Consider the following 25,091-nt stretch of genomic DNA (forward strand, 5'->3'; position numbering starts at 1 on the left):
CCATAATACTCTTGCAAAATACTTTTTTTTTTTTTTAATTACCAAGAGGTTCACTTCCTGGTTAAAAGAAGATAAATAAATAAAAAGATAATGCTACAGAGTGAAGAAGCAATACAGTAAGTGCAGAATAATTAATTGTCAAATATTAGAAAACATACAACTGCAAACAGCAAACAGTGGTATATAAATAATGTACATCCACCTTCTCCAAAGCCCTTATCTGTGACTCAGACGACATGCAGAGCATAATGACGAGCACAGCATCTGCAAACATTGCTGGTTTAAAAAATAACCCCCCACACGCGCGCACACACAGACACACACACACACACACACACACACCATCATCAATAAAACAAGTCATTCTACATCCGTTTCTTTAAGCCACCACGTCTACGGTTTGGTTAAAGCATGCATAGCTGGAGCATCACAACAGACTGTTTAAAAAAATGGAACCCAGCCATTAAAATAAAAGATGCACTGTATCCTAAAATGTACTGAGATTTATCTACCCACTACCTGTATATACTATATTACATAGAAAACGTCAAATCTTCAGATTTAAGACTCGCAGAAGACCATTCCAGCAAACACATGAGAAACAAACCAAACATTTAGTTTTCACAAACCAGTCTAACATCTGTGATATCTTTGGATACAGCTTCAACTATACGAGCAGAGTTTCATCTTGGAAATATTACATCTGATCATTTAAAAAAAACAGCATTAATCTGATCAAAATACAATTTAACAACATTGCTAAGAGTTTGGATTCGCTGAAGGAAAAGCATGAGGGGGCGTCTACACCTCATTCAAACAAACAGCATTTTGAAACTACTGTGGCAAAAAGCACTTTCCCACAATTCCAAAAAAGTTCATTTACATTCACTTTAAATGACAGCATTCTGGATATTGTGTTCACTGAAGAATCATTTAGCCCTCGATGTGGATGGACCGACTCCCCACTGGCCTGTCTGCTCTTTAGTGGAGACAAACTCATGTTCAAGCCATTTCACCACCTCTTTATCACATCAAATAGATTTCAAGCTGCAGCAAACGAGTTTGAAGGAAAAACCAAACCAGTCCAAAGTGCTTTGAAAGCAGTGATAAGTGAAGAGGTGGCAAAGAACCAGTAACAGAGCTGGAGCACAGTCCTGGGGTCAAAGTGTTAACACCATTTAAAGCTACATATTAATGGACCAACAATCATGTCTTAAAACCCTAATTTTTATGCATAATACAAAAGTTTTTAAAATTGTTAACCAACTAGTGTCTGGTATCAACTAGTCAGTCATGCACATCCATCACAAGACTTAATCAATCACTCAAACAATTATTCATTCTTCAATTTAATCTTATAATCCATTTTAATTAAAATATATTTTACCCATTGAATTCCCCTTGAACTAAAGATGCTTGCTGGTTGGATCTCCTGAAAATTTGTAACATTTGTCTCTATAACTCTGAAAACAAGTCACCAATTCAAAATGATTAGTTGCACATTAAATAATGAGCGCAGCCATTAGTGGGCGTTTCCTTTCCCTGCCCTGTCAAACCCAAACTATTTTAAACACGCAATATAAGGAGCTGGAGGCTTGATTATACTACAGCGACATCCACATCATTTAAGGTGCAGAAGGCAGACATGATGGGGTCAAATGTCACATGATCTGTGTTTGTGTTCCATAAAATTCATAATTCTCAAATATGCACGCTTTAACCTAAACAAGGACAACAGAGTTAGTGGAAGTGATGTGATGGAGAGATCAAACATTCAGTTCAGTCTTTGGTTTGATCTTAAGAAGCCAGCAGCACTTTAGACAAGCCCAGAAAAAAGAAACATAAGGAGGGAATCCCTGAAAAGCATCTATTTCATGTCACGTGACGATTTGATGCCATCTTCAAGTTGACATGTTTAAAAAAATAATTTCAAGGAGGGGGATGTGCTGGTTTGGAAAGACAAGAGCACTTGGTAAGTCCAACAACACAGTGCTCATTTTACACACAGGGAACATCAATGATGCTAGCAGGAGTGAAGAAAACCATCTGCAGCCACTGGTGCAAAATACAAGTGGATATATTATTCCCAGTTCAGTGTCATTGTGAGCAGGAAGTAGAGAAGTACCCTTGGAAGCATTAGACAGAGTGAACAGCTGCAGAATGATTGCAGCAGTTCCTACTCGTGAAATGAAACATTCCTGTAGAAAGCAACAGAGGAAAAGTAGTCCCCTTTTTATTTGCAAAGAGCTGTGTGACACCACACAGACAGTTCTTTCAGGACTCGAGACAGCTCCTTCAGGATTCATGGAGGAGTTGGACAAACGCCCGTGTGGTGGTGTTCATCTTTTCCCCGACTTCATGTAGGACGGGATAGCACCTCGAGCCGTCAGGCCTTCAAAACGTTTGTAGGTGTAGTTTATGAAGACCCAGTCCTTGTTCTTCAGATCAGCCTCAGCCTGATTGGACACCTGAGTGGCTGGAGTAACACAACAAGTAGTAAGGCATTTTAATAATCTGAGATTTCACAACAAAGCGTGAAATATTTGGAGCTACACTATAGGTACCTGTAGGTGTGAGGATATCTGAATCAGGGAATTCGTCAAAGTTTGAGGTGTCGTCAATGCTTCTGATATTTATGGGAATGGCAGCAGGCCTCTCCCTGGAAACATCAGTAAAGTTACAAAACTAAAGTCAAAGTTTGCATTTGAAAACAGAATCAGCAAATTGCCTGAATGGCTAACGTTCCTCTCCACAAATCGCCACTTTACTTTGGTGGAGGGTTTTGTGTGTCTCAGTGATCCCAAGGGCCATGCTGACCTCTGGTAGGATCTCCCAAGGCAAACGATGAAGAGCGATTCAGTTGACCCCTACTGATAAAAGATTACCGTTGCCCCGCCCTGTGGAGCCAGGCCTGGGGAGGAAACTGGAGAGAGAGTGTCTGGTGGCTGGACCATGGGCTACCCTCTTGTAGGCCCAGCACCCACATAGGTGGCGCTGTAGGCATCAAATGAAGTGTGTGTCGGTGGCAGAGGCCCGAGGTCCGATCCCTAGATACAGAGACTGGCTATCGGGAAGAGGAACGTCAACCTTCCCGCAGGGAAGGAGCCTGAGCTAGCGTGTGAGGTTGAGAGATATCGGCTCAGTTGCGGCAACCTCAATGCACGGCTTGGGCTCTGGAATCAAACTTGTAGAGAGGGCCTGGACTCTATTCCAATCTGCAGTCAAACATAAGGATGTCCATAAGTGCACATGGCACCACAACACCCTAGGGCACAGGTCGATGATTGATTTTGGAACAGACTGTGCACGTTAGCATATGCTACTTCCGGTGCGGAAACTCCTGTGGGGAGCTTTGTTTCCGGTGTCCTATTCGCGCCTTGTTTACGGTCCAAAACAAGTTAAGCAAATGAATGAATCAAGCGGCGATTTACATTTCTATAGATGTCTTGGGCATTTACCCAATATACCTGTAAATGATGTTCATCGACTTGTCGATATTTTTCCCCCGCACCTCAGAGCAAAAGAGAAAAGGGATTCAAATGTTATATTTCTCAGCTGTCCCTCGTTTATCGCGGGTGTTATGTTCTAAAAATAACCAGCGATGGGTGAAATCAAGTAGCCAGTTTTATTTTTTGATGCGTGGACATCGTGGACATACAGTACTGCACTTCAAAGTCACACTGCTAGCGATCGATGCAGCAATTCTGTACTGTACAGGAGAGACGTCACGGAGGAGATTGTCTGCAGCGATCAGGAGGCAGGACACAATGTGATGTAAAAACAAAAAAGCATGCAAACTTGCACTAAAAATCTGCGAAACAGCGAGGTGAAAGGTGAACTGCGTTATAGCGAGGGACCACTGTAATTTTGAAGGTAAGTCACAACACACCCTTCGTAAATACTAATGTAGAGAAACCCTTACCAGCAATCATTCATTTTTTGTGTGGCTTTTTTTCACGGTTTGTTAACATGCTGTGTAGGTGTGTACTTGACTAGCTGATATCGACATAACAGGGAAACATCTGGTTTGACTATTGTTCACCTGTAGTTTGAATGCTGAACATTTGCCTGTTTAAATCATAAGACCTGTCACTATACAGAGATGTGCTTCTGAATGTGGACGATGTGTCTTCTGATTCTGTAATGCAGTTCTGCTTGTGTTGAGTGATGTAAACAACTGATCGATCTAAACTCTTTAAACGTCAAAGTTGATCATTAGATTTTTTATGACACAACAGTGGTGAGTGTTCCCACCTTCTCCTCTTTGTAACTTAACGCGATCTTTCTGTTTTCGAGTTTTGGACATGATTTTGGAGAATATCTTGGCAGTAGCGATTGACCGCAAAGTAAAGCTACCGGAAATGTACAACCCTACATCCGGTCTCAAACCAGGAAGTTAGCATTTTCTTGTGCACAGGGTCTATTCTGTCATCGGATCTGTGGCCGTATGTTCTAAACCTTCAAGTAAAGAGAGAGACTGACCAGGTATACCCAAGCGTATAGTGAGGGAGCACTGGGTACGTCTTGCAGAATCCCAAAGGACGTCTGTTATCCCGCTGACACGCTTTCTATAGAGGAAACAGTGTCTCGGGGTGAGGGGAGGGTGACCCTGATCCTTGGCTGACATACCTCTGACCCTCCAGGGGACTGGAGGGTCAGCCTGTACGCCAAGGTGTACGCCAAGGTTTGCCTGTTATGGTCAAACCTTAGATACAGTCTGAATAATGTGGTTTTTGTCCTGGTTGCAGAACACTGGACCAGGTCTTTATCGTCAAGGACATCTGAGGGTGCACAGGACTCCAACCAGACAAAGATCATCTAATGAAACTCATTTTTAAATGCCTTCCTGTTGAACTGTAGGCACATTCACAACTCTCAGAGATTCTGGGTCCTTCTCTTTATGTTAAGTTGATCTATTACAATTTAAAATGAAGACATTTGAGAATCCAACATGTCAGCACAACCATCTTTAATATGCGTGGTAAGTATGCCCACCTGATATGGTCATAGTCTACACCCTCAAAGAAAGGATTGGACTTGATCTCCTCCACGCCCGAAGCCCCAATCCTGTGCTCCTCCTCACAGCAGAACCTGTAAACTCACGATCAGTTAGTACAATGCAATACAAACACCTCAGGTGTTAGAAGCCATTAGAAAGTTGACATTTCTGAAATGTCTATGGTCAGCATACAAAACAAGAGTAACAACAGCATCAACTCCTATGACAGGATGGGAGATGAAGCAAAGCAGAGGCGTGTGCTTGCCTGAGAATGAGGTCTTTGGCCTTCTCTGATATAGGCACCTCTGGAGGAAAGACGAGTGTCTCTCTCCAGTTCATCACTTTTCTGTACGTCTCTTGTGGCGTCTCTGAGCAAAATGGAGGATAACCTGCACAGAACAAAAAACAGGACTCCGCTATTATAAGAGCCCGTGTTATATTTAACCTCAAAAGGTGAATAAGATTCATTTTCTGAAACATTACCTATCAGCATCTCATACATGATCACACCCAGGCTCCACCAGTCACACAGTTTGTTGTATCCATTTTGCATGAAGACCTCTGGAGCAATGTAGTCTGGTGTTCCCACTGTGGAGAATGCCTGATGGATAAAGGAAGGGGGACAATACATACGATGAAAGGACGGGAAAAGCTACCACCTGTGTTTAAATGTTACACTTTCCACAGACAGGCTTCACAAAGACACTGCTTTGTCTGCACTGGGTAACATCAAGATTTAACTCAGGGCTGATCTAATCAAAACAAAAGGAAGTGAGATTGTAATTCTAGCCACACGATGTCATGTTTCCTTTGTGCCATACATTTACATTATTATGATAAATAATTATTAGCTTTATATGTCGATAACATGCAGGACTTTATTGACTGTGAAAAGTGTAACACTGTGCTTTCATCCTTCAACTGCTGCTGTCGTCATAAGTTTCAAGAAGAGCACATTATTACACTTTTTCTGTAAATTCAATGAATTAATAGTTTAAATAATGAGCATTTTGTCATAGCGGGGGCAGAGAAGTGAGGGGAAGACATGCGGGGCTGCGGGTCGGACTTGAACCCGGCCGGCCGCTCTCAGCCCTATGGCATGTGGTCGCCCGCTCCACGCACTGAGCATTTCTTTTTTTACATTTCAAATTGTACAATCAAATACTCCTTTGTGTTTGTGTTCATTCACAACTAGTAACATTTGGCTCTGGGGTTTATCGTGAGCCCCTGACTGTGGTGCCGTGTGATTTCTAACAACCATCCCAATGATAACAATATTTCCATTAATAGTGGATTTGGCAACACCACAAAAAACAATCGAGCACAATATCAAATAGCAGACATTTTCTATACTGACAGCCAACATGTTCTCCTTACTTCAAGTGTAATCATGTGTGTGTTCAAACCTACCAGCTGCCTCCTGTTCCTCTTCCAGGTCTCTGCTTTCCTCTTAGAGTTCATGTTCTGGGATGCTGTGTAGGCAAGACAACTCAGTATTAAAAGCTACGACTCCATCACAGCAAGGCTCTCATCAGTCATTGAATAGATAACATTTGTGGCACTGAAGGTGAGTGCAAGTCTTCTTCACAGTCAGGCCTGCCTGATTCAGAATGATGTCTATGATTACTGTGTGAACACAACTGTGAAAAGGGTGAGGTGTGCCAAACTACACGAGAGCCAGACTGAAATCAGTCACAACAGCTCGTCATGTTTTGAGGCTGCACTTCAGCCAATGCTTCAATACACAGAAAAGTACCATCGGACTCGGATTCACCATCTGGAAAGTATCTGATTGCCAGTGGCTTAATTTGTCCAGGATGACAATGATTTCACCCACACTGCCAATGCAGTGAAACCATTCTTGGATAGACAAACACACAATGGAATCCAACCAGACTGGCCTGCCTAGATCCCAGACCTCAATATTACTGAGGCAGAGTGGGTTCACGCTGAAAGGATGACACAATGGGCAGCCATCATCCAAATAAGATCTTTAGAGTATTCAAGAGAAGTATTCCTGAAGACTCCTTACAGAAATAATTAAAGAGGGGGGGGGGGGGGGGATCAGCCTGTGCTGAGGAATAAAAGTGTCCGACTTTCAAGTAAGGCTGCAGAGATTCATCGAGTAATTGGAATAATTCAACCATAAAAAATCCTCAACACAAAGGTTTTGTTTCAAGGCTTCATTTAATGCTCAGCTCTGCAGCTCGCCGCTCTCACACGAGTGATTCACCCACATTTGGAGCTAAAAACAGACCAGCAATAGAAACGTATTTAGAAGCAGCGTGTGAATAAAACGTAGAACGAGCCCACACAGCCGCTAGTTTTAAACAAAAATACTGATGAATATGATGCTGTCATAGTTTGATCTCTCACACACACACACACACACACACACACACACACACACACACACAGAGGTGGAGTCGTTACAGACAGTGAGTGAAAGAAAGTGTTTCTGTCGTCCAAAACAGCAGCGCTGCTCCTGTGGTCACCATTAAAACCTTTACTGGGGAAAAGCGAGTGCGAGTCCTTCATCAAAGCAGCTGATCAACAAACTCCAAGATGAAGAAAAGCAAACTCAGCAGCTGCTAAGATGTTTGTTTCACACAGAGAACTCTGCAGTAAGCCTCCAGAGATCAACCTGCAGATGAACTGTGAACTTAGCCTGTTTGTATTATACAGCTTAATGAAGGCTGACGGCAGCCGTTGATGGCTGCAGCAAACAGGGGGGAGTCTAAAGGGGGGCATGGGGTGTACTGGACCATATTAAGGCTTTGTAACATTTTGCAGATTAAAAGTGTTAATTGAAATGAATTAAACATTAATATTTAAAAATAAATATAATTTTTTTTTCACAAGCCAGTAAAACTAAGACACTGAGCCAAGCAATTTTAGGTTGTTATCAAAATGAATGAACATCTGCACCATCATAACATCCGTTTCAGCAGCACAGCAAACTGCAGATACGCTCGCCTTCCTTCACTGCAGCCAGCACACGCTCCGTGTAAGGCTTACAGTCATTCACTGCACACTAACCCGCACACAAACACTGAACACATGCACACCACAGCTACCTCATCGACAAGATGAAACACTGTCACAGAGAACTTTAGAGCATTTACAGATTTTTTGCATTTAAGGAAGTGTTTTCTTTTAAACTTTTAATATAAAAACAGCCAAAGGGTTGAGTTAAAGTTACATTTTCTAAAATGGAAACCAATGAGCAGTTCATTTTAAAAAACCCGTGTTTATTCTCTTTGTATATTTATTATTGCTCATAAATAAGACAAAACCAGTTCTTATCTGATTAATCAATGGAATAATCGATAGATTACTCGATCATTAAAATAATCAATCATCTCAGGCCCTCCAAGGTTTGGAGGTCTATCTGCTAGCTGGCCCTGCTAGCAGTTCCCCGGCAGACCCCAAGCAGCTGGGGAAAGAGGGCGGCTGGGTGACGGTGAGGAGGAAGCATAGTCTTAAACTGAAGCCCCAGGTACGCCACCAACCTGTTCATGTGTCTAACCGTTTTTCCCCACTCGGCGACACACCCGCCGGGGGTCAAACTCTGGTAATTGGTGATTCTGTTCTCAGACATGTGAAGCTAGAGACACCGGCAACCATAGTCAATTGTCTTCCAGGGGCCAGAGCAGGCGACATTGAAGGAAATTTAAAACTGCTGGCTAAGGGTAAACGTAAATACAGTAAGATCATAATTCACGTCGGCAGTAATGACACCCGGTTACGCCAATCGGAGGTCACTAAAATCAATATTGAATCGGTGTGTAACTTTGCCAAAACAATGTCAGACTCTGTAGTTTTCTCTGGTCCCCTCCCCAATCAGACCAGGAGTGACATGTTTAGCCGCATGTTCTCCTTAAATTGCTGGCTGTCTGAGTGGTGTCCCAGAAACGATGTGGGCTTCATAGATAATTGGCAAACCTTCTGGAGGAAACCTGGTCTTGTTAGGAGAGACGGCATCCATCCCACTTTGGATGGAGCAGCTCTCATTTCTAGAAATATGGACCAATTTATTAAACCCCCCAAAATATGACTATCCAGAGTTGGGACCAGGAAGCAGGGTTGCAGTCTTACACGCCTCTCTGCAGCTTCTCTCCTCCTGCTACCCCCCCAAAAACCCATCTCCATTGAGACTGTGTCAGCTCCCAAAAAGACAAAAAACAAACTAAAAACCAGCAATAAACAACTTAAACATAAAAAATCACAAAGAAAGAACAATACAGTATCCACATCTGAACCAAAGAGTAAAACAGTGAAATGTGGATTATTAAATATTAGGTCTCTCTCCTCCAAGTCTCTGTTAGTACATGACTTAATAATTGATCAACAAATCGATTTACTCTGCCTTACAGAAACCTGGCTGCAGCAGGATGAGTATGTTAGTTTAAATGAATCAACACCCCCGAGTCATTCTAACTACCAGAAATCTCGAAGCACAGGCCGAGGGGCGGTGTGGCAGCAATTTTTCACACCAGCCTATTAATCAACCAAAGACCAAGACAGACTTTTAATTCATTTGAAAGCCTGATGCTTAACCTCGTCCACCCCAGCTGTAAAACTCAGAAACCAGTCTTACTTGTTATCATCTATCGTCCACCTGGGCCTTACACAGAGTTTCTCTCTGATTTCTCAGACTTTTTATCTGATTTAGTGCTCAGCTCAGATAAAATAATTATTGTGGGTGATTTTAACATCCATGTAGATGCTAAAAATGACAGCCTCAACATGGCATTTAATCTGTTATTAGACTCAATTGGCTTCTCTCAAAATGTAAAAGAACCCACCCACCACTTTAATCACACTCTAGATCTTGTTTTAACATATGGCATAGAAACTGAACATGTAACAGTGTTTCCTGAAAACCCTCTGCTGTCTGATCATTTCCTGATAACATTTACATTTACAATAATTGATTACACAGCAGTGGAGAGTAGACTTTATCAAAGTAGATGTCTTTCTGAAAGTGCTGTAACTAAGTTTAAGAATATAATCCACCCACTGTTATCATCTTCAATGCCCTGTACCAACATAGAGCAGAGCAGCTATCTGAACGCTACTCCAACAGAGGTCGATTATCTTGTTAATAATTTTACCTCCTCACTACGTACGACTCTGGATACTGTAGCTCCTGTGAAAACTAAGGCCTCAAATCAGAAGTACCTGACTCCGTGGTATAATTCTCAAACACGTAGCCTAAAGCAGATAACTCGTAAGCTGGAGAGGAAATGGCGTGTCACAAATTTAGAGGATCATCATTTAGCCTGGAGAAATAGTTTGCTGCTTTATAAGAAAGCCCTCCGCAAAGCCAGAACATCTTACTATTCGTCACTGATTGAAGAAAATAAGAACAACCCCAGGTTTCTCTTCAGCACTGTAGCCAGGCTGACAAAAAGTCAGAGCTCTACTGAGCCAACAATCCCTTTAACGTTAACTAGTAATGACTTCATGAACTTCTTCACAAATAAAATTTTTATCATTAGAGAAAAAATTACCAATAATCATCCCACAGATGTAATATTATCTACAGCTACTTTTAGTACCATCGATGTTAAGTTAGACTCTTTTTCTCCAATTGATCTTTCTGAGTTAACTTCAATAATTACTTCCTCCAAACCATCAATGTGTCTTTTAGACCCCATTCCTACAAAACTGCTTCCATGAAGTCCTGGCGCTCGCTCGGGCCACTTCGGGGGTGGGGTGCCCTCGGGCTCTCGGCCTGGGGCTCGGTCACTCAGGCACAGCTGGCTGCCGGCGGAGCTCACGGGCACGTCACTGCGACCCCCCTGGCTTCTGCTCCGCGGCTGCTGAGTGACCCCTCATCTGGGACTCTCCTCAGCTCTTTCTGGGATAGTGGCGCGGCTGCCCCTCTGTTGGTCTTCCTTGGTCTCTTGTGTTCTGGGGGCCTCTGGATGTCTGGAGCCTGGATCTCCTCCATACCTGCTTCATGCCCTGGAGGACGGGGCAGTGGCCCCCCACACCCTCTAGCAGATCATTACATGAAGGAACCTTTTAAATACAAGTGCGGTGTACACACGGGTGCTCACACACACAAACTACACTCTTTTTGGCTCTTACCTCAAAGCACACTGTGCGCTGTCGATCCAACATGCTGCACAATAATGTTTAATATTTAGTATTTACTGTTATATTCACATAGATCATCGTGATTATGTTTATTATGTTGCTCTTCTTTTTTCTTCTGCTTGTTTTCTTCTTTCTTTCTCAACAGGTGATCCAGGTGATCGATATATGTATTTTTTGTCTGCTTATTCTGTTGGTTTTTGTTTTTTGCCCTTTATCCCCGTCCCTCTTCCCCGCTGTTTTTCTTTCCCTTTCTTTCCCCCAATCAAGTCTGTCCCGTATTCAGCAAGTGAAAATAAAATAAACAATAAAAGGTGAATCAAATAAACCATTACAGCAAGGCTGGGATGGTCCATTAGGTAAAGTAAATCCGTTGGGCATCTTTCTTCGCCTTTAGACAATAATTCTGATGGCAAAAGAGCCAAACGGGACAGGCAAAAAATAAATAAATAAAAAATAATAATAATCAATCGCTGCAGCCTTACTTTCATCCTTACTAGAACTGTACAAATTCTGTTGTGTGCACACTTTAGTAAAACTCTTTTGTACAGTACTGTAGGCCCCAATATTATAGTCACTATGTCTAATGTGACTGCAAACACTTAGACACTGTGTAGAAATCAGCCAGAAATGCATCAACATCCAACTTATATCAGTATTCCTAGCAATCCTGCACATTTCCTGTCATCCGATTTATGGAAAACTGAGCAGAGGAGAAAGTCAGCTCACACTGACCGTGGTCAAACTTCTGAGTTGCGAACACTGTTTTCAAGAAAACAAGTTAAATGCAAGCAAGTGACGGGTGCTGCGTGCAAGCTATATTTGAATTAAATGGACTTTGCTGACTTTGCTTACTGAGGTCATTGGGCAGGCTGTGGTTCAGGTTCTTGTAGAACTCAGTCCGATGAGCCCTCTTTAAGCCTGTGCACAGCCCAAAGTCAGACAGCTTCACGTGACCCTGAAACAAAGAGCACAACATTACACATAGCAGCAAACTATGATGTCACACCAGGGTCACAAAACCAGACCAAAGGTCAAAGTTCCTCATAGATAAACAGACCAAACAGAAACTCACAGTGTGCAAGTTTCACACAACAGTACAAGTTTTTCATATTTCTTTCATGATACGGAGAGTGCCTAACTATGGTCACATGTTCCAATCATTTAAAAGCTGGTAAAAACGACAGCTCGGACGCACCCTGGAGTCCAGCAGCAGGTTGTCTGGTTTGATGTCTCTGTGGATGAAGCCCAACTGGTGGATGGAGTCAATGGCCAGCACCGTCTCTGCTATGTAGAACTGAGTAGCTTCTTCTGACAGAGTGTCCTTCTTCATCAGCAGGGTCATCATGTCGCCTGCACCACAGCAGCAGAGAACAGTCATTCTACAGGACGGATGACTTCTAGTCAAAGAATACGGTTTCCAGCACATTTAAGTGGGTTCGTTTTACTAATTAGTATCGACGTCTGTGCAATGCATCAAAACACACAGAGACATTAGAGTGTTGTTAATGTGAAGCAACAGGATGACTGTTTTTTTTTCCTCTCAACTGTTTTTGAGTTTGAAATTGTGTGAGTGATGAAATCATAACTGACTGCCAGAGTTAGAGAGGGGCGCAGCTACAGTACTATTGAAGATGACAGCAGCATTCTTTGGTCACAGCAGTTTTTCATGCTGAGCAGCGCCCCGTTCGTACCTCCAGGTAGAAACTCCATGATGAGGTAAAGGTTCAGCTTATCCTGGAAGCTGTAGAACATTTTGACCACCCACAGACTGTCGGCCTCGACCAGAATGTCTCGTTCAGCACGGATGTGACCAACCTGTAGATGGACAGGAAGAAGGGGTTACACACAGATGTCAAAGGGCAGCACTTCAGGGTGTGTATCCTGTAGCTCACCTGTTCTTTCTCAAGCATATCAGCTTTGCGGAGGATCTTCATAGCATAAACATGACCGGTGTCTTTCTTCTGCACCAAGCGTACCTGCAAGTAGAAATCAACAAAGCTGATGATGAGTGTGGTTGGGAACTTCTTCTGTCCAGAAGTTAGCCTCTCTTCTTCTTCTTCCACTGACTGACTGCAGGATGGATGGATTTTGAGTTATTTTCTCAAAATTTTCACTTATGAACTCAAAATTTCAAGTTAGCTCTGCCAATCAGTAATCTGCGTGAATGAAGTCATTTTCTTGTTACCTGGAAGGATATGGAGGAATGCGCACTCAAAACTGGACCGCAACAAATTGGGAGCTTTCGAGAGTACGTTTGCTGATCGTAACACAATGTGATTCAGCTAATAACACAAGGATTTTATCATTTGTGAAGCCACGCTAAAAAACATACTCCGTAATTCATTCATGTGCATTCATGACTGGCTGTAATTCTGGTAGTTTAGCTGTAGCATTTGTAGCACAGGGCTTCAGCTTCCGGGTAACAAGGAAATGACATCATTCATGTAGATTACTGACTGGCAGAGCTAACTCGAAATTTCGAGTTACTTTTCTGAAAATTTCGAGTTAATAAGTCAAAATTTCAAGAAAATAATTTGAAATTTCGAGTTATGGATACTTTTTTTTTTTTTTTTAGTGGCGGAAATGGGCTTCCATAGAGAACGGATCTCCTAATGAAGCAGAGATTCTTTAAATGATGGAGATTTTTTTCTAATCAACCAGGTGAAGCCAGCGCACTATACCAGCACTGGAGCTAGTAACATGAGGAATCAGCAACATGTATAATAGTCAAGACATGGTTACTTGTTACATTTGTTTTTTTAAATGCTGTAACAAAAAATGTCTCAAATGTGGACAAAAATAAAGTATTTCTTATCTCATATTCCATTAGAGTAAAGTTCTATGGTCATTGAACCTTTAAAGCAACATTTTAAATCAGAATGAGCTTCCCCCAGCCTCCTAGTATAGACCAGCTACAGTATCAGTTTCAAAATCCTATGTGGGCTTGTTGCCAAGCTACTGCATTCACAAGATTTTCACAAGACTTGACCTCTGACCTTGACCCTAAGGTTGAGGTCACCGAGATTTAAACTCATCTGACATTTTCAGCAGACACACCTATGCTATCAATTTGAAACTTCATCTCATTTTCGAGTTATTGCATTCACAAACTTCAGCGTCCACGTCGAAATTGTAATTGGTGCATTTCTACACAGTGATGAGCAGAGTTAGAATTGTTTCCGTTTTTTTCCATGTTTAGTTACAATTTAGTTTTTATTAGTTAGAATTCTAACGTCCTCGCTGACCAGTTTCAAAACAACAGCATCAAAGGCTTTTACCTCTCCGAAAGCTCCTCGGCCAATCACCTTCAGGGATTCAAAGTCCTCCAGACCCAGTCGAGTACGTTTCAAACGCAGAAATTCGGTCTCTTTCCTTGCATGCTCAGAGCGCCGGATACGTTTCTGCAGAGGACACAGCACTTTAAATACACTACACTGTTCAATTCAGACTTCAGAGGTGTCTGATTTTAAAGCAATAATTAAAATTTACTGTTAAGCAAATTAAGATGTAAGAAAGAAAAATGACCTCCAACAGCCCAGCTTAAATTACTGTCTGGTGGATTTTCAGTGCTTCTAGCTAAAAGAATGAAGAACTGTTTACTATTTAAGGGACTGACAGTGAAAGTGGACAGCATATAAAGCTCATTGCTGCAGACTGAGGTAGCACAAAGGTGATCCCTTAGACTGGTTTATAGTTGAAATCCCCCCGTGTTATTGGTTCTGTTACTAGTTCGTTAACATAAACGAATGGAAGTCTACTGACCGAAAGCAACCAAAGCCACTTTTAAAACTTTAAGTACTGATTTATTTTTTAAATGCAGCTACAGAGGCAGTTTGAGAGCAGGGATCCATGCTGTAAATTAGCCTTTATACAAGAAGCGTTTCATGTCCACTGTGAGACTTTATTGTACTCGCTTTTCTACTCTCCCAGCGTACTCAAAGCGCTCTATACAACATGCCTCATGCCAATAAGTCCCATTCATACAAGCACTTCCTTCTATACTTTAGTGCTGTTTAGCTAACATTCATACTCTGATGGATGCATCGGAAAGCAACTGGGGGTTAGTATCTTGCCCAAAGATATTTGGCAATGCAGGGCCAGGGATCGAACCACCAACCTTCCAATCAGTAGCTGACCTGCTCTACCACCTGACCCACACCAACATGGAGATTACACACACTGTGACATAAGTCTCCAGAACACGTTGGGGTCAGTAAACACCTTACTCACCTCTTCATCAGCCAAGCCCTCCTGATCCATAACTTTCTCCAGCTTCTGCTGCCTGAAACCACAGCACAGCTTATTACTGGGTTACAGGCATAAAGAGTTATTATGTTTCTTTATTAAACACATGACAAACAGAGAACCAAAGCTTTAGTGCACTTTTACATTCCTATCATTTTCATATAGCAAAACCTTCTGTACTAAAAATGCAATAAACCAGTCAGGACGAGGTTATGACTATACTGTACTGTGAATGCCACAACAGGAAGTGGCCCCTCCTCGGTGTAATACTGACAGAAACCACATCCTGATGAACCAAAACAAACAAAGTGGGTTGTCCATGCATTAGCCATCAGCTTCAGTTGTGCTGTGAATTCAGTGGTTAATTGTTTTATTTGGGAGGGACAAATTTATCCAGCCCACATTTTTTTGTAGTTCATAACAAAAGCTAAAATAGCAACGTTAGCCTTTGTTCATGTAAGAAGCACTAAAGCTTGCGAGCGTTACCTCATCTCTCTCTCCTCGTGCTGAGCGATGAGGTTACTATAGAAGTTCTCCAGGGTCACTTTGGCCATGGTGACCCTCTCTTTGGTGTGGTTACTCATGGAAGGGTACGAGGTCTGGCCGGTCATTGCCATGCTTTACCTGAGACAATAAAAAGAGCAAAGAGTTGTGCACTGAAGGATGCAGAGAAGACATCTGCTATTAAAAAATGTCTCGTGTTATGGTAATCTCAGATTTCCCACATCTAAAAATACTAAACTATGAAATAAGAAGACCGTTGGTCCACAGAAAGAGGAAGGAAAGTAGCAGGCTCTGCTGCCTGTGACAATGCTGCTATGAAGAAACAATGAGGAAATCTAACGTGTGAAAAACTGACACCAGACCAGAGGAGGATATTTTAAACATTGTGTGGAAGGCCAGGGTTAGAGTTGCATTTAAGTCAGGAAATTGGGCAACTGTTAATTATTGTGTTTTAACACAACTGTGCAAAAGCCTTTTGCCACATGTCACTTTATGTTTTCCTAGGAGTTTGTACTATTCGAACAGGCTTGAACAGCCATACTGATACAACCAGGTATCTAAATTATCTTTGAACACAGCCTGAACTCTCTTAAGCAAGCTTCCAACTAATTTCTCTCAGTCATCTTCAGGTTTATCAGGCTTCCTGAAGGATTCTTCAGGAAGCTTTCTTTGGATGATGTCTGCTAGTGATGTGCGCAACTGGTGGACTAGATGATCGTGGACGGGCTCTGCTAAGGCAGAGGTTAAAGAGTTCAGTCATCTGGAGGGGCTCAGAGTAGAGCTGCTACTCTAAGGAGACAGGAGACAGTAGAGGCCGTCGCCTCCTGGGTAAAGTATACAGCGTAGATGTACATGAAGAAATTACTCAAAAATAAATTATGAGCATTTATTAAATAATGATGCTCCATAAATAAAATAAAACTATGTTGTTTTGTGCACAACAAAGAGCTCACAATTGTGCAGTCAAAATGTAAACTAACAGACGCTGAGCATAATAACAAAGACAGATTTCACAGCTGCTCTGTTCCCAACTTCTACTGCGTGACTGACAGCCTGGAGTTTGAAATCCGCTTCGTAACCATGTCTCTGAACAGGTGCCATTTATGGTCCTTATACACACACAGTACGGTAATATTACGTTGAAGCACAGTACGTATCACTCCGCGAGGCTCCTCGGTAGCCGTAATGCTCCGACAATCCATCAAGCGGTGCAGCTCCGTAGCTTAGCAAAGTCGAACTAAAACATTTATTGACAGATTGCTGAGCGCCGTGTATCACATAAAATCGGTTCGCGGTCATCAAGCACAACCAGAATTCATACATAAGGCGCACTGTCGATTTTTGAGAAAATGAAAGGATTTTAGGCCGTGCAGCCCCTGTGGGCTGCATGTCGTTAGCGCGGTTAGCTCATTAGCGCGGTTAGCTCGCTAACACGTTGACGCCGTTCAGCCCCACGCACGGGGCGATCCGCGGTAACTCGCTAACAGAGATTTGCCGCGTTCATCTTGTTATTGCCTGCAGGTGAAGCGATGGGGGAGGAGGAGTTGTGTTCAGTGAAGGAGAGGCGAGGCCGAGTAACGTTGCGTAGAGACAAAAGTGGACGAAAGAGGCAAACCTGCGGCTCCACAAGTAGAATAGAATAGAATAGAATAGCCTTTATTGTCATTGTACAGGGTACAACAAAATTGGAGTGCCACTTCCTTGGTGCAAAATGCAATAATAAATATAAATGTAAAATATAAAAGGTACAATAAAACAATCGTAAGTACTCAAACAATAGTAAGTACGATATATATACAGGATAGCAGCATTAACATAATGACAGTATGAATAGCAGCATAATATAATATAATGACAGTGACAGTATGGTATAGCAAAGCAGGTTCAATTGTTTTTGTGCTTATTTACTACGGTGATAGCTCTGGGAAAGAAGCTATCCCTGAATCTGTTTGTCCTGGTTTTATGTGACCTGTATCGTCGGCCTGACGGTAATAGTTCAAACAGATGATTGCTGTGGTGAGAATGGTCCTTGATGATATTGCCAGCTCTGCTGAGGTACCGAGAGTTTGCAATGACCTCCAGGCTGGGCAGAGAGCAGCCAGTGATCTTCTGGGCTGTGTTGATGACCCTCTGCAGTGCTTTCCTGTCTGCAGCTGAGCACCCTGCATACCATGTTGTTATGCCGTACGTTAGGATGCTCTCTATGGTGGCTCTGTAGAATGTCACCAGCAGCCTCTCCTCCAGGTTGTTCCTCCTGAGCACTCTCAGAAAGTGAAGACGCTGCTGGGCCTTTTTTACCACCGCCGTGGTATTTGCAGTCCAGGAGAGATCATCAGAGATCTGCACGCCCAGAAACCTCATGGAGTGTACCCTCTCCACACAGCTCCCGTGAATGTAAAGTGGGGCCGGGTCTGCTCTGCCCTTCCTGAAGTCCAAGATGAGTTCTTTAGTTTTCGTGGTGTTCAGTTGGAGGTTGTTAACTGAACACCACTCAGTCAGTCTGTTGACCTCATCTCTGTAGTCCGACTCATCCCCCCTTGAGATGAGTCCAACCACTGTGGTGTCATCCGCAAACTTTATGATGGTGTTTGAGAGATGGGTAGGGGAGCAGTCGGAAGTGTAGAGCGTAAACAGGAGGGGACTCAGAACACATCCTTGTGGAGACCCGGTGCTGGGCAGGTGGGGGCCGAGTCTGACAGACTGTGGTCTATTTGTCAGGAAGTCCTTGATCCAGAGGCAGATGGGGGTGGAGAGTCCCAGGTGAGACAGTTTCTGGACCAGGATCTCTGGGATGATATGAATGAATGCTGAGCTGAAGTCCAGGAAGAGCATTCTCACATAGCTTCCTCGGTGCTCCAGGTGACTCAGCGCAGTGTGGAGCGCTATGGTGATAGCGTCCTCGGTGGATCGATTTGTCCTGTAGGCAAATTGGTGGGGGTCCAGAGTGGGAGGCAGACCGGCCCTGATGTGCTGACAGACCAGTCTCTCAAAGCACTTCATCACTACAGGCGTAAGTGCAACAGGCCTGTAGTCATTTGGGCTGATTTGGTATAATTATAACGTAACAGACTATATCGATATTGACGATATTGTCACATCTTATATCTCGTATGAAAATATATCGATATTTTTAAAAAAAAACTCGATATATCGCCCAGCCCTACAACCAGGTATCTAAATTATCTTTGAACACAGCCTGAACTCTCTTAAGCAAGCTTCCAACTAATTTCTCTCAGTCATCTTCAGGTTTATCAGGCTTCCTGAAGGATATTCCAAAAGCTTTCTTTGGATGATGTTTGCTAGTGATGTGCGCAACTGGTGGACTAGATGATCGTGGACGGGCTCTGCCTTAGCACAGGTTAAAGAGTTCAGTCATCTGGAGGGGCTCAGAGTAGAGCTGCTACTCTAAGGAGACAGGAGACAGTAGAGGCCGTCGCCTCCTGGGTAAAGTATTCCAAAAAATCCCGAACACCGCTGGCTGAAATGGAGCCCCAAACTATGACAGACACTCCACCATGTTTACAGTCGGCTGTAGACAGTCTTTGAACAAATATTTCTTTAAATTCATTGTACAATCAGACTTGTTGCCACTGATTTTTAGTCTAGTTTTTCTGTAATTTGGCACACCTCAGCCTTTTCTCCATGTTTCCTTTCCTTGAGAACGGCTACTTGACAGCCCACTCTTTCATTCAGACCATTTCTGATGTAGATGAATGGCCTGCACATCTTGCAGGTGCTATGTTAGGGCTTTGGTAGGTCTTTCAGATAATGTTCATCTATAGACAGTTTTGTCATACTGTTTGTTTGTTTTTGTCTTATCAAGTTTCCTCAAATTTTTAAGGACAATCTGCACACCTTGCTGAGTTTGTTGGTTTTTGAGAAACTCTGGTGCAAAAATACTATTTCATTCCTGTCAAACTGGCAGACGTACAGCTAAAGAAGGAAATAAATCATACATTTGTGACATAGGCTGCTAGTAAAAAAAAAACAAAAAACAAACAAACATACAATTTAAAATTGCGTCAAAGTTGTTTGGTATGTGTAGATCCAACACTGGTTCATCCCTTTTGTTTATGATTGAATGATTCATAGGTCAGTTTTTTTTCCTCATTGTGACACACTGAACCTAAAAAAATGCAGCAAACATGTTTCATGAATCACTGTTATGACCCAAAATTCAAATATAAAACTGTCATATTCAAATGTCATGCAGCAAATACACTTATATACAACTATTTACATTCAAATGCTGACAATGCCTCGTGAGTTTTTGGGAAACTATTAAAAACACAAGCAGGTGTCACTCCAAAAAACACACTGTGTCCACCACAAGCCTGACACTTCCAGGGTGTCACTGCATTTACCTGAAAAAGTGTTTACATCAAAAATCTGCATTTAGTGTTTTTTTTGTCTAGCACCTGTGACAGTCAGTAGCCCAATCATTGTTTTAACCCACAAAACAAAAGAAACAACTACACACTCCAAACACGTTAAATGTCACAAATCTTGCCACTGTCACAACTTTCCTCAGCAACCAAATATCACATCATTTATTTGTTGGGTTTGTGAGGACCATCAGCTTGCCTCCAATATTTCCTTAGAACATCGCCTTTTTATTGTTTCTTTCTGCACGTATAATTAGAATCAGGATGGTCGTTATTTAGCCAAGTTTGTGCACACGAACAAGGAACCCGACTCCGGTTCACACTTTGTTCTTCTGCATGCAAGAAGATTCTAATCATGTTAAATTATTGCATATACTGCATATTTATTTATTTATTAATTAGGGACGTTCAACGTTTCCTCAAATTTCTTAGTCGACTACACGAGGAAAAAAAAAATTAGACTAACCGACTAGTCTAAAAACCAAGAAACACGCAGGTGTTAGGTTGAATTTGAGACGCGTGTAATGGAAAGTGTCAAACTAACAAAGACACCTGACACCATCAATCACATCCTTCAATAATGAATCATGCTGCTTAAATGCACAGCACCTCACATCACGCCTTACAAACACTGCACATTTACTGCAGACAGACAACGCAGAAGAAAAACAATCAAAACAAATCGACGTTTAACATGACATGAAAACATGAACGCGTTCACGCATTACTAAAATATGACGTCTGAAAAACGAATAAACTGTGACGTGTGGTGCTTAGTGCTGTGCACACTGTTTGAATGTTCATGACAGCCACTGAATTAAAAGCTGAAATCTAAAATAATAAATCATCCGCCTATCTGACGTCGGGTTGCAGGGCCTGCAGCAGGGAAGCCCAAATCTCCCTCTGCTACCTCCTTCAACTTATCGGGAGAAACATCGAGGCGTTCCCAGGCCAGCCAATCGATATAAGCTTCCCAGTGTGTCCCAGGTCTACGCTGCGGCCTCCTCCAAGTAGGACATGCTTGGTCTAAATACTTTACCGAGGAGGCGACAGCTTTAGCTGTGTCCTTTCAATGTGGAGGAGTAGCAGCTCCCAAATGACTGAATTCTTTATCTAAGGGAGAGCTCAACCACCTTTCGGACAAAGCCAATTTGTATCCGCAATTTAATTCTAATATTGTTAACAAAAAGATTACGCCTAGATTTACAGATTCATGGTGTTTCTCAACAACAATGTGCCATCTGGTGGCAGATAGCTGCCTAACATTCAGGACACAATAATATATCGAATCATTATTCTGCCTGCCTGTCAATTCTTGCACTCTCACTACGATCAGCTGATTTCAGTTTGGATATGGACATTAGCTTTATTGCACAAAAGGATGAGAGCGCAATGGTAAAGTGGAGGACAGAAACAACTGCCTCATACTGTTAACACAACTTTGGCTCTTTGAAAGCACCTGCACAGCAAGCATGCTAACGCTAAGCTAGCCAAGAGCCCAGAGTGATGTTAAAGCTGAGTAAATGCTGACCCCAGACCAGCACCATGATAAAGTGAGCCACAGCTGAACATCAACAGGTAACAAACTGATGAACAGCCAGGCTGCAGCTTCTGTTCTACCTGTTCACGTTCCTACAGTAGAATCTCTGTGGTGATCACTTTAAAGTGTCTTATATTTGATTTGTGTCATCAGCTCTGTTTTCATACCTAAATGCTCAGAGAAAGCTCAGGTGTGTCCTCATTAGGACAGGGATTTGTGTTGGTGTGTGGGGGTGTAGCCTCAGGTTTATATTATTAATTGGTAATTATCAGACAGTGTTTCACATCATTCAACATGAAAGTAACGTAACGAATCCTAGGTGTAATTAAGTAACGTACTGCATTACCTTCAAGGAAAGTATTCTGTGTAATATGTGCATTAATTACTTATTTCAGTAATGACTGGAACACTGATCACAACAAAGAGGGGAACACCTCCAACATGCACAAACGTAATTAATTTGCATGAATACGATGTCTTTGATATGCTGCTTAGACATGGTGGTGACTCAAAGTGGAGCCAATGAGAATTGATAAGTGATATCTATAATGGAGAAGAAACTGCTCAATTCTTCCCCATCCCTGGTGATTACAGGACCAGTGCTGCTGGAAACATGTTTCTCACTCAGCGTCTCAGTAACAGCTCAGCCTCTTTGCTCTTAATGGTGTGCACGCTCCATGTGACAACATCCTATTCACTTCAGCTGCTGTGTTATCAGTCTTTTTGTTTATAACTGGGGGCTGTGTGGGCTTAATGTTGTTATACTTTTTATTCACACGCTGCCCCTAAGTACGTTTCTGTTGCTGGTCTGTTTTTAGTCGCACATGTGGGTGAAGCACTCATGCTACAGAGTGGCGCAGCAAAACCTTTTATAATCGAATTACTCGATGAATTGTACACTATATTGTTACATACTTTTTGACAAAGGATTCAAACATGTATAAAGAAGGAACTTACACATCGGACTGTTTAACAATTTGTTTAGGAAAGCACACAGGCTTCCACTGTGGGAAATCAGCACACAGATATCTCCAACCTCCAAACCACCACTAATCCCAAAGAACCCCAAGAATTATCTCACTAAGTTTATAATGGTAGACTCATAATAGCATGCTTCCCTGCAGCCTGTACAGCTAACATTAGTAACTTTAGTTATATTTGGTGTGTGGGAGAGTAAATTAGTTTTTATGTGTAGTAAACAAATTCTATGGTTTAAATATTCAACACGTGACACAATTAGAGAGAAAAAAAAAGAGGTAAAAACAGAGGAAAAGCCCATTTCATGTTTTGTCAGACGTTTAGGACGTTTCACTGAAGCCCACACCCTCTGCCTTTTTCCGCAAGTTGCATCTGCTCAAAGTTTTATGATCTCAGATAAATAAGTACATTAAAAGAGGAAATAAATAAAACGCGACGGTCAAGAAATAGCATTGAAACCCGACAGGAGCCAACAACACGTAGTTCCGGATGCACGCAGTGCCGAAAGAGTCAAGAATTACGGATAGAGGATAACTTAAGCCAACACTCACAATCCTTCCTCAGTTCTCTTGAAGTTTAGAACTTTAAATTTACAAAGTTTCATTAATCTCACTCTACTACACTAACTTGCTATCATTAGTTAGCTAGCTAGTTTGCTATTAAAGTTCCTGCCAGCGTAAAGCCAGCGAGGGAAAACATAAGCGATACCCAATACTTCCTTCAAAATAAAACGGCCTTTTTTCGAGGAAATGTTTCGCCTCAGCTTTGAACGTACGCGTCTTTATTTTTTAAAGCCTTGACCAGAAAACACCGGCCTTCGTACCCACTGCTTTACAACTTGACTTGAAGTTCTCCAAAGCAAACAGCTAAGTGAAAGTTAGCTAGTTAACGTTAGCTACTTATCTGCTCAAAGCGCCCTAGTCGTTTGTTACAAGTACAATAAGGAACAAAAACACATACGCGTTACTTGTTTCACAAGGCAGCGAAAAGAAGAAAGCAGCTACCACAGCGACTTGTCGTCGTTTAATTCCACGTTTTAGAGTTACTCTTTGTTCGCTTACCTTGGTCGAAGGTGCGGTGTCTGTCGCCTCTTGCTCTGCTTTGCGATGAGCGTTGCGTCACCAGCAGTTTGAACTCAGCGGACACCTAGCGGCGCATCATGCCCTCCTCCGTGAGCCAGCACAGGAAAGACGGTTGATTTCTCCACTGCGCGTCACATACATGACACTGAGCGTTCACTCAAACATGTGGCAACATGTTAATAATTTGATTTTCATAAGACGACCGAGAAACAGCTCAACGGCGTTACTGCTAACAACAAATATGCACTGTACTGTAAGAAAGCAACATTATTTGACAGCAGTAACAAAGCTCTTTTTAGAATATAATAGTTTTAAAGGAATATTAAAATAATAATACACATTCAAAGGAAATCAAGAAAGCTTTAAACTCAGCAAACAATAAAGTTACAGCTATAAAATATAGGCTATTCTCTGCATAAAGAGAAATGAGTTGCCTCAAGTTTCGCAATAATATTTATTTTTGCTCTGTCCGGTAGTTAAACACACCCTGTTTTCTCTTTAGGATCCAATTTTAGGATAATGCATAGCTGGACTGGCCATCGGGCATACCGGGCATTTGCCCAGTGGGCCAATAGTGATTTTTCGTTTTTATGGGCCGATGGGTTTTTTGTTTTGTTTTGTTTTGTTTTTGTAACGGTATAAACAATGAAAGGTGGTGGATTGGCCAAATGCTGGTGTAAAAATAACTGAGTTGTTTGGTGGTGGCTATGGCGGAGCTACCATAAAGGCCAGCAGGTGGATGAGGGAAAGGGTAGGCAGGAGGAGGAGAGACCCGAGGCGGCCACCGGTCCGAGTGTCAGGTGAACTAAACTTCAGGTAAGAAGTTATGACCTGCAGTCTATCCGGGTCAGATATAAACCAAGTTTAGGTGGAGTTTATTTTCATTGTACTGACTTTTTACAGTCAGTTACAATAACTTGTACTGCGTGCTAGCTAGCATGATGGAGTTTCTAAACAGCTGGGTGGGTGCTGTGATGTTACTGATAGTGAACTTTATTTTATTCATGAGGTTAGTTAGTAAAGTTGCCAACCGTCCAGTAAAAAACAGAATCGTCTGGTATTCAGAGAAAATATTACGCGTTTCGTATTGAGGTGAAAAGGAACACAGTTTGTCCCGGACTTCAGCTAGAATGGAAAAGACACAAAGCTGGAGTTATTCTGTCTTTACGCTGCACAGCTGCCTCTTCTTCTCTCATTCTCTCCCCCTCCCTCTCCTGTTTCTACTTCAATCATGAAACTGATCAATGATC

The 25,091-nt window shown here is 42.2% G+C and overlaps 1 protein-coding gene across 3 annotated transcripts; it reads right to left on the minus strand.

The window, feature by feature from the left end:
* Positions 1–24: 24 nt before the first annotated feature.
* stk38a (serine/threonine kinase 38a) lies at positions 25–23,968 on the minus strand. Of its 3 annotated transcripts, none has more exons than XM_003454263.5 (14): positions 23,821–23,968; positions 15,839–15,976; positions 15,338–15,389; positions 14,386–14,508; positions 13,000–13,083; positions 12,799–12,922; positions 12,303–12,457; positions 11,960–12,062; positions 6,410–6,471; positions 5,483–5,600; positions 5,265–5,388; positions 4,996–5,091; positions 2,565–2,659; positions 25–2,476 (listed from the first exon to the last, which is right to left on the minus strand). In XM_003454263.5, the coding sequence occupies exons 2-14, from the start codon at positions 15,967–15,969 to the stop codon at positions 2,340–2,342; spliced, it is 1,404 nt and encodes a 467-aa protein (XP_003454311.1). In that variant the 5' UTR covers positions 15,970–15,976; positions 23,821–23,968; the 3' UTR covers positions 25–2,339. The 3 variants fall into 3 exon arrangements, with proteins under 3 accessions (XP_003454311.1, XP_013132373.1, XP_019205511.1); XM_013276919.3 differs by having other exon boundaries at positions 11,951–12,062; XM_019349966.2 differs by lacking the exon at positions 23,821–23,968 and adding an exon at positions 23,720–23,788 and having other exon boundaries at positions 11,951–12,062.
* Between the last annotated feature and the right edge of the window lie 1,123 nt (positions 23,969–25,091).

The sequence above is a fragment of the Oreochromis niloticus genome, linkage group LG20 (assembly GCF_001858045.2).
Source record: "Oreochromis niloticus isolate F11D_XX linkage group LG20, O_niloticus_UMD_NMBU, whole genome shotgun sequence".
In the NCBI taxonomy this organism is placed as follows: domain Eukaryota; kingdom Metazoa; phylum Chordata; class Actinopteri; order Cichliformes; family Cichlidae; genus Oreochromis; species Oreochromis niloticus.

Coding starts and splice junctions, on each gene's coding strand:
- stk38a (XM_013276919.3), bottom strand. CDS start 15,969: ATGGCAATGACCGGCCAGACCTCGTACCCTTCCATGAGTAACCACACC. Junction 12,063..12,302: donor ACCTGCTGCTGGACTCCAGG/GTGCGTCCGAGC, acceptor TCTTTGTTTCAG/GGTCACGTGAAGCTGTCTGA. Junction 5,601..6,409: donor AGAGGAACAGGAGGCAGCTG/GTAGGTTTGAAC, acceptor TTTATCCATCAG/GCATTCTCCACAGTGGGAAC.